Source organism: Falco biarmicus, chromosome 9 (assembly GCF_023638135.1).
Source record: "Falco biarmicus isolate bFalBia1 chromosome 9, bFalBia1.pri, whole genome shotgun sequence".
Taxonomy (NCBI): domain Eukaryota; kingdom Metazoa; phylum Chordata; class Aves; order Falconiformes; family Falconidae; genus Falco; species Falco biarmicus.
The window spans coordinates 31,328,164-31,337,341 of NC_079296.1; the positions used below are offsets into that span (position 1 = coordinate 31,328,164).

At 52.3% G+C, this 9,178-nt stretch overlaps 1 protein-coding gene across 1 annotated transcript; it reads right to left on the reverse strand.

The window, feature by feature from the left end:
- Positions 1-525: 525 nt before the first annotated feature.
- On the reverse strand, positions 526-7,856 carry TMEM72 (transmembrane protein 72). Its single transcript, XM_056353032.1, has 5 exons — positions 7,502-7,856; positions 3,419-3,485; positions 2,922-2,993; positions 2,053-2,192; positions 526-1,865 (listed from the first exon to the last, which is right to left on the reverse strand). Exons 1-5 carry the CDS (start codon positions 7,569-7,571, stop codon positions 1,405-1,407), a joined length of 810 nt encoding a protein of 269 aa, XP_056209007.1. The 5' UTR covers positions 7,572-7,856; the 3' UTR covers positions 526-1,404.
- Between the last annotated feature and the right edge of the window lie 1,322 nt (positions 7,857-9,178).

Genomic DNA, 9,178 nt, shown 5'->3' on the forward strand with positions numbered 1-9,178 from the left:
CACTTTACATTTTCACATTTCACTTCAAACTACACTGCTTTCCTAAATGAATATGGTGATTATGACTCAGAGAGCTGAGATTTCAAAAAGAAGAAATAACGTATTTCCAAGAAAAACAGCCAGCCCCACTAGCTTCTACCTTATAAATAGGTCTCAAGGATCTTCTCTCCTTACCACCAGCTCACCCCAATGCTGCGTGTCTGTGCTTAGAGCAGTTAAATCTCTTCATCCCAGCAGTGGTGACAGTGTAGCCTTGTCCCATGTCTGAGAAAACCCATCCACTCGAGTACTTTCCCATGTGCTGCCAGAAGACCTGCCTCATGCTGCTGAGAGGGTCTTGGTGATGGTATCTGCAGGCATAGATGGCATTTGCCATCTGCAAATATTGCTTAGTCCTCAGGTGGGAGAAGCCAAGGCGATGAGTTGAACAGGGGAGAAATGCCTGATTATAGGTGAAAGGTCCTCACAGGGCAGGAAATATGGTAGGATTAAGCCAGAGGTGAAGGTTTCAAGGAAGAGCTGGCATGGTGGGACAGCTTTGTAACTTTATTATTGCCTTGCCCTCTGGGGCCCATAATTAACATGCACTGGGAGTTACACACAGTCTGTTGTGTCAGCTCGGTGCTGAATCTCATGACCTGAGCTGCTACGCCATCCCAAAGCTCTTCTGACTCGATGGTTGTGAAGGCAGGGGACACCAGGAAGACCCAGGGTCCTCCCTGCTCCTGCGTAGGTGTCCCCAAGAGCCAAGGCCAGAGGTGATTTCCCTGCTGGGCTCAGAGTGTATCTCAGGGGAGGGCACTCAGTGAGTGCTTAGCCCCAGGGATGCACTTGGTCTCAGCCTGTCTCTGAAATGACGTTTTGGTACTCTGGGCCTGCTGCAGCTGGTGCAGAAGCTGTGAGGGAACATGCAGGCTGCAGTGCCCCATACTTGAATGTGTCCCAGCCCTGAGCTCTTCAGCCTGCAGCAAGGGCAGAAGGGAGACAGCTGACCCCAGCAGAAGCTGTTCTGGGGGCATGGTGGTCTCCTCTCCTCCTGCCTGCTGCTGCCTCATGGGGGGCACGTGCCATAGCTGTGATGTTAGGCGGGAGCAGCTGCTGTGGTGTGTAGTGTCGTAACAGAGGTGTGGCCCAGGCATGAGGACATGCGAGCAGAAAGTTTCCTGCCCTGGCTGAACCACTGCCTGTCCCCAGGGCATGGCACTGCAGGGGCTGTGCACTGCCACCGGCCCCGTCACAGGGTGTGGGACCATGTAGTACAGGCAGCCCCTTGAAGAGGGGGTGACACAGTTGTCACCCTGGAGGCAGGGAGGGCAAAGAGGGCCCTTTCACTGCTGGAGCAGCCGGGAGAGATGCCAGTGCCAGGGGTAGCAGGTCTGTCCCATTCTCGTTCCTTCTGAGTGCTCAAAAGAGGCCTGTGGAGCTGAGGGGAGCAAGGATGACGGGGGCATCGGGGGGTGTGAGGATGGGTGTTGTGTCCGACGTGGTCTCTTGAGCCTCACTCTCCACATCCTCCAAGCTCTCGCTGACAGAGGGGATGATCTGCACCACCTTCTCCTGGAAGTGCACCTGCTTGCGTGGGGTTGGCGGGGCTGCTGTTTGGGCAGGAGCTACTGGGGCCATGCTCCTGTCCTTGCTGGCCTTCAGGATGCTCTTCATGTGGCCCAGCAGCGAGTGGTGCTGCTCCCTCTGGGCCCTGTGGAAGGTATACGTCTGCTCAGTGTCACCAGCGATGGTTGAGGCTGCCACAGTGGCTGAAGGGTCTACGTACTGGCCTGCCTGGGGATGCGTCTCTTTGTGCCCTGGGCTCTTCCTCCTCTTGCTCAGCAGGAAGTAGGCCAGGGCGGTGAGCACCAGCATGGAGCCTGGGGAGAAGGCCATATTGGCTGAAGGCTGGGACAAGGTGAAGACCTCATCAAGCAGTGCTTGGTCTAGCTAGCTCAACACCATCTGAAACCATTGTAGCACCCCGCACATCCCCACCCTCTCTGGCCCAACAGGCCATTCTCTCTTCCATCTGCACTACTCCCCACCCCAGTGTGGGCTCCTCACCAGGGATGGTGACATGCCAGACGAGGACGGGATGCAGGAAGCAAGCCACTGAGAGCAGTGTGTACCCCAGGAATTTCTGGAAGCTCCCTGGGCATCTAGCTTGCTTCCAGCAGGCCTGGGCCAGGGAGTCGGGCTCGTATCTGGGGAGAGAAACAGAGGTCCTTATGGGATGTGGCATCAAGCACATGGCAAGAAGATTTGGACCTGTCACTCATCTAGATGTGTGGATCCTCACTCTGGTTTTCCAGGAAACCGGTGTGTTGGTCAGGGAAAGTAAGCAAAGCCTGAGCCTCTCCCACAGGGAAAAGAGGTCAGGGGCTACATCTGCCAGAGGTCATCATCTCAGGCCATGTCTCCTTGGTGTGTTTGCTCACTTGGCCACTAGCCGAGTCCCTATTAGCTGGAGTAAGGCGTTGCGTTTAAGCCATCAAGGCTTTTGAGTTTATGCTAAAAGACAGCAGAAGTGTTCAGTGTGTGAGAAGTACATAAGGATTTTCTACATTTTAACTTGAATGTCTGTGCTGTCTCTGGGAGGGAATTGCAGCCTACCCTGGGAATTTGGCTCTTCGTTCAACCCCAGCCCCTTGTAGGGCTTCATACTGAGTGTTAAGTACATGCTGTAGACCAGGGTTTGTCATGCTGATGCTCAGCAAATTATGGCACAAGCTTGGGTTAAAACACAGGTTTAATTGGCTGTGGACATGGCCTCACTCACCTCCCCCCTGCCTGAGTGCACTCGCTATGGCATTAGGGGCAGGACCTTTGGTCTGGCACTTGCAGCTCAGCTAGGTCTGGTGTTGCCTGTAAGGAGCGAGTTGCCTTAGGGAGGTCCCACCAAGGCTGGAGAAGACTGGACAGGGTCTACTCACGTGAAGCACATCTCCAGGAACAAACTGATAAAGAAGCCGCCTTCACAGGCAGTAACGGCGACTCCTGAAAAACTGAAAAGTAAAGCTGTCAGGGGGGCAGGGCTTGGCTTCAGTATACTTTCCAGGTGCCAGAAGGGGCACAGAGGGCCAGGATTTACTAGTTCCAGTTCACCAGAGCCTGTGGACTGGGGACTGAACACCCACTACTTGTCTGGTTTGTGGAGGAGAGCTCAAAGCCCTTCTGTCCTCAGGTGATAACTTGCAACCAGTGTCACCTCTGGCCTGCCAGAATCTGAGTACTAGGGATGGTGCTGTAGCATCTCTTTCTCTAACAGAAATAGCTTACTATTTTGAAACCTAAATATGGAGATCTGAATTCCCCAAAGCCTCCAGCAATGTTCCCTGCTGCTGTTGCAGTTTAGTCTGGTGCTACACACAGTGGAGGGGTCAAATGGGTCACCCCAGCCAGCTCTGACTTCAAGGGCAAAAATACTCACATCAGATAGAAAGCCAGGCTTTTGAACTGTCCTCGCTGCAGAGTTTCTACTCCCACACCGATCAGCACTAGAAAGAAAAAGTAGGAAAGATGCTGACTGCAGGGTTGGTTCCCAACTCTCTGGTGCCCTACCCAGCTTCTAGGATCGATGCTCCAGTTTCCCCAGGGGCTGGTGGAGCTGCTCCTCCTGTGCTGTGCAGCACATTAGGACTGCCAGCACCAGTGATTCATGCTGACACACCAACCCAGAGGGGGTCAGAGCTGAATTCTGGCCTTGACATACAGCCCAGAAACCCATCCCAGCTGTGTCACTATCATGGCAGCACTGCCACTGGGCTGGGGAGAGGTGATCTGGGGGTACCAGCTGGCCTTGGACAGCTGGAGGAGGTGAGCAGCAGTGTGCTGTGTCCCTTCCACCACCTGCCATGCCGCTCCATCACAGCTGCCACAGGGACTTCCCTCCCACTCCCCCATCTACCTCTGCCCCCTCATGGTCTGGGGGCCTTTCTGCCCCGGTCCCCCCAGTGCCTGCCAGCCTCACCCCCCTGCCCTCCCTGCTTGCCCAGGCCTGCTGCACCCAATACATGGCTGCAGGACAGGAGCAGGACGGGGGAACCATGCCAGCTGCCTTCACAAAGGGCCGTAGCCATGGCATCAAGGTCCTTTGCTAAGCAAACAGAAAAACATATAACGGGAGCAGGCAGATTAAAAACAGAGAATGAACGTCCCCTCAGTGCCCTGGCTAGCACAGCACACTGGGGAGTCAATTTAAGGGGGATTAAGAGTATTAGTGAGGCTAAAATCTTCCCTGAACTGGCTTTTGTGGGCCAATAGCTTCAGGGGATGGAAGATTTTCTTCAATGTCCTTCAATTCCCAATCAGACTATTTCAAAAATGGAACAGAAATGAATGTATTTGCACCAGCTGCAGCAAGTTGGTCAGTGTGCAACTGGACAGTCATGCTGCACAAGTGCCTGAGGTGCGGAGCTGAGCTGAGCCCAGGTCTCATGGCCGCAGCATCTCTCTAGGCAGTCACTGCACTCCTGTCTGCACTCGATGGCTCCACATCTCACTGAGCTGTCCCTGCCCATCCACTGGTGCTCAGGAAGTTCACCGCTCGTCCTGCTCTGTGCACACTGGCCGAGGCTTGAGGTGCCAGCTGGCTTCATCTCTCTGAGCTGTGGTTTGCACTAACCAGAGAGGGGTATGAAGCTCCCAAACTGGAATGCAGACTAATGTCTATGAAGCCTATAAGGTGGATCAATGACAAGGATTTGTGCCTGAGCGCATAGCTCTCCTGTCCTGGGTGAGCAAAGCCAGGACTAAGACAAAGCTGTGGTCTTGCTTTGATTCCTCCTGTTTCACCTGCAGCTGCTGGCCCCTGTCAGCCGGGGGAACGCATGGAGCCCACACACCACCCTCCTCCATGGAGGCTGTCCCCCCAGCCCTGAGCAGGGACATGGGGAAATCAGCCTTATCGGTGAAGCTGTGTGAGCTGTGTCATCCTACATTCAAAGTATTGTCCTTTGTTATCTTGTGACTGAGAACTCTTCTTTACAATTTTTCCTACAAATGAGGAGTTCATTCATTCATTCCCTGCAGATGAATGCAGAATTCAACAGCTCAGCTGTTAGGATCAAGTCTCTGCTCTGGATAAGGAGGGTTCCTCATTTTACACAGCTTCTGCTTTATCCACAAAGTTATTTGGATGAAGAATATGCAAGAAGCAAAGGGTTGTTTCCTAGGTGTTTGTTTGGACTAGCTGCTGCCTTTATTTGGATCTTATCCAAACCATGTGGCTAAAGGCACATGATTAGGAATTAAATGGTTGAAAGCATGAGAATTAAGAAATAAGTAAGGACTCTCTCCTAGATGCAGAAATCACAAGGCCTAAAATCTCTAAACTACAGAGATGCCCCAAACACTGCAGTGACTTGCGGAGCTGTTTGATCACTCTTTGCTAACTTGCCATGAGGCTCTGCTGATGGTAGGGGCTGTCTGATTTCTCACACACAAAAAACCCTGCAGCCCCACCATTGCAGATAGCCATTACACTCCCAGATCCTGGGGGAAGGGGAGGTTTATATTACATGGGTAACCTTCTGTGTATAAGCAAGCAGCTTATGGAGCTGGCTCAGCCTTCTCAGAATCAATTAGCGAGGCTGATGCACTCTCCTCTTCCTTTCATTTATTTATTTTTTTTTCAAACAAAACCCATGGGATTCTCTTCTGCATGGTTTCCATTTCATGCAAAAACCTCACACACCTCATCAGGCACTAAACACTGCATCAAGCTGTTTTCTTACACTATTGAGACACATAAATGAGTAAAACACAGGCACCTCCCATTCTTCACTGGCCTTTTGGGAAAGTCCGGTGATACTGAGAATGCATCAGAGCTATGGAAAAGCACAAAGATTGGCAGTGCAGCTGGCCATGCTCTGTGATGCTCCACAGAGACACAATTGCACTGCTTATTTCAAGAACTACAGAAAGAGGTGCAGACAATGCAAATAGTGAAAAGAAAACAAGCAGGAGAGAGGGAGATTATACTCCACTAACACACTTCCAAATTGTAAGCTACTTTCACTTTTTCTGTCCTGGCTTTAGTTTTCCCATGGCAAGAAGCTAATGCTTTCTTCTGGGAAGGTCTCTATGAGTTTCATTGGAGCTTTAAGAGAGAACATGACCAGCATGGGTCTCATGTAGTAGGCCTGAGGGCGATGGGGATGGAGAAAGGAAAAGATTGCATTAGCTGGTTAAAGCTGTGTCTCAGCTCCTATCTGTTGCAGTCTCATCATGATGTGCACTTACCAACTGGGAGTTTGTATAAACTCAGAGACTCAAATCTCTGTCTGTTATCAGTTGTTTAAAGCATGTTCCAGAGCACAGCTTCCAGTGTCCCAGCTGGGCTTTGGGTGTCACTGGGGACCTGTGCTCTTTTCAGCTGACCTGTGTGCTTTCTACTTTGCTGCCCTAACTTGAGCAAAGCATCGGTCATGGCTGTCTGTAGCTGATACAGGAAATACGAAGATAGGAGAGCCTGCTGTGAACTGCTCTGTGGTGTCTGAATATAAAATTCCTCAGGGACTCACACAGGAATCACAGCACCACCTCAAGTCACCTCTCATCTAGGAGTTCCTACCTCTAGTTCACACCTCCAGCGTTTAAGGAAATCAGGCACTTTGATCTCTGCTTTATTGATGGGGAAACTGAGGCAGAGAGCACTGTCTGTCCTGTCCCATTACAATGGGTCAGCAGCAGTGCCAGAGGAAACCCTGAGCCCTCTGCTTTATCTGTTTCCCCACATCTCATCCAGAGATGTCTCATGTGAGGGGGTATTCACCACAGTTCAGTCCTTCTGGGTGAGATGCTGTGCCTGAAATGTCTGGCTCAAAACACCTGTATTTCACCTGAAACCAAGTGGTAAGATGTGTCACATAACCCAGAGGACATGGGTCCCAAGAAGCCCCTGGCAGTGGGTAAGAGGATGCAACTAGCCAGGTGAGAGAACTTGTGATGTTTGTGCTGCAGCTATAACCTGAACTGCTTCCGAAGCCTGCTCCCTGATGGGTTGCTAGAAAGGCAAAGCAGCACTTTGGCAGAAACTGTGCCATGATGGCTGGGACTTCTCCATCCTGCCTGGCACAGGGCATCTCACCGTGCATAGCACAGGGAGCTCCTCCGTCATTTTCACATCCCACAGAGCAGCTTGGCAGTTTTACTCAGCCACATGTATTTTGCTTTTCAGTGTCATTCACATCTTGCCTGTGCCTGTCTGTTTTAGAAGAATACAATTTAGTTTTCTTTTCCATTTGTGCTTTAGTTTGTTCTCTGCCATACAGAGTGCTCGCTCTTCCTGTCTGATGTCTCACTGTGCTTCCCACAGCATTTGCAAAAAACCTGGCCAGGCATACAGCACTGTCCCTCCCTGAGTCCCAAAGGAAAAGTGAGCAAGTTTCCTTGTCCCCCTCACAGGATGGAGCAGTGGCTGCACCTAGCCAAAGGCAGGGACACAGCTCAGGGATCCTGACACCCACTCAGTGCCTTTTAGTGCCAAATAAAAAAAAGAGCTTGCTCTTACCTGCTGCGGTGGAGATGCCCAGCAATCGGCAGGTGTACTCCAGGGCACTCCAAAAGGCTTTGTGTCGCATGATGAAGAGATGAAGACTGTGGTGCCGACCAGGCAGAAGCTCCTCTTCAGGGCTCCCCGCCTCATGCGTAGCCCAGCACCTCCCAGCCTCAGGCAGAACCTCCTGCGCCCAGGACCAAGTGACCTTCCTGAAGGAAAGGGCAGTGCTTGGAGGACTGGCCACTTCCCCGGGGCTCCCAGGGGAGGGTGGCTGGGGAGCGAGCTGCCACCACAGGGAACCGGTCAGCGCTGCTTCCCGCTGCTCCCGCAGGGGCTGTGGGAGACGTGGCCTTTTCCTGCTCGCTTGCTGCTTGCTCACATTGCCGGCCGGGTGATGATTAATGATTGGTAAGGGGGGGTGCGGCTTTGGGAACATTTGCACCGGGGGTGCACGGCCTTTCCTGCTCCAGAGGAGGCTCTGGAAGCCCAAGCTGATTAAATGCATGTGAAGTCATTACTGCTATGCAGCTCCCTGCAGGTTAACCATTTGTGAGGATGGCGATGTTTGCTCTTGGCAAAAGAGCGGTACATTTCTGGCAAGTCACAAGGCTCCCAGGGCACTCCAGCCCTGCACCCTCCACCACGGCTGCTGCTCAGCACACAGGCTTTCCCTGGCTCTGACAAGCGTGGCTCAGGCAGTGTCCAGGCTGATGTTCAACCACAGGAACAAAGAGATCAGATTTATTCCCAAGGGTCCTACAGACCCACGCTGATCATAGCAGGGGCGATGTGTATTTCTCTTCCTGGGAACCTCAGTGAACTATATTTCTGTGTTGCAGTCACTAGAGCCATTTGAATGGCACCAGGGTCACACAAGTGTCCTGACACGTGGAGTGGAGTGCATATGCACTCTGACCTCTTTGTATTGGATTACCAAATTGTAATGGATTATCCAAGACAGCTTGGTCATCCTTGGCTTGTCTCTGCAGGACACACTGCCTCTGGAGAGGGGCAGCCCTAGGCATGTCTGAAGGCCAAGATGGGACAGTGCTGGCCCGCCGCTGGGCCCCACATTTCTCTGGTGCATCTTACTGGAGGTCACTATTGGTCCCCACCTGCTGCTGCCCAGGGAAGAGGTGGTGTCAGCAGCAGTATCTGGGCATTGCAGTCCCTCAGGAGGGGCATGTGAGCAGCAGCACAGTCCTGGCAGGCAGCATAGGTGTCTAGTGCCTGTGGGGCCACAGGTTGACGGGTCAGTGAGCTCATCTTGTGCTGCAGCCGGCACTGGGCGAGTCACTGCAGCCCCTGCCCCTCGCTGCTCCCGCGAGAAGCTGGCAGCCTTGCAAGCAAGGGGCTGGGTGAATCACATTCAGTTCATGCATGGACAGCCCTGTAGGGAGGTGGCAACCAGCTGAGCCTGTCTCCTGTGACCCCTTCTCACTTGCCTGAGACACAAAGCTGAACCTAGACAGTATGTGTTATATTGATGTGTCCTGCATGTAGAGATGACTTGGTCCAAGGGCACACCAATAGCTTTTCTTCCACAGGATCTTGATCTATATTTCAGGCTTGGGTTTTCCCAGGACAACCAAATGCCTGAGTTCATGAAATGGGTCCCTAATTTCTTTAAATGACTGCAGACTGTTTTTCTGAACACTTACAAGGTGGTGGGTGGCAGGGATCTTGCAG

Excerpts from the sequence above, each read along its gene's own strand:
- TMEM72 (XM_056353032.1), bottom strand. The coding sequence starts at position 7,571 with ATGCGACACAAAGCCTTTTGGAGTGCCCTGGAGTACACCTGCCGATTG. Across the intron at positions 2,994-3,418 it reads AGCCTGGCTTTCTATCTGAT|TTTTTCAGGAGTCGCCGTTA; the intron begins GTGAGTATTTTT and ends TTTACTTTTCAG. Across the intron at positions 2,193-2,921 it reads TTCCTGGAGATGTGCTTCAC|ATACGAGCCCGACTCCCTGG; the intron begins GTGAGTAGACCC and ends TTCTCTCCCCAG.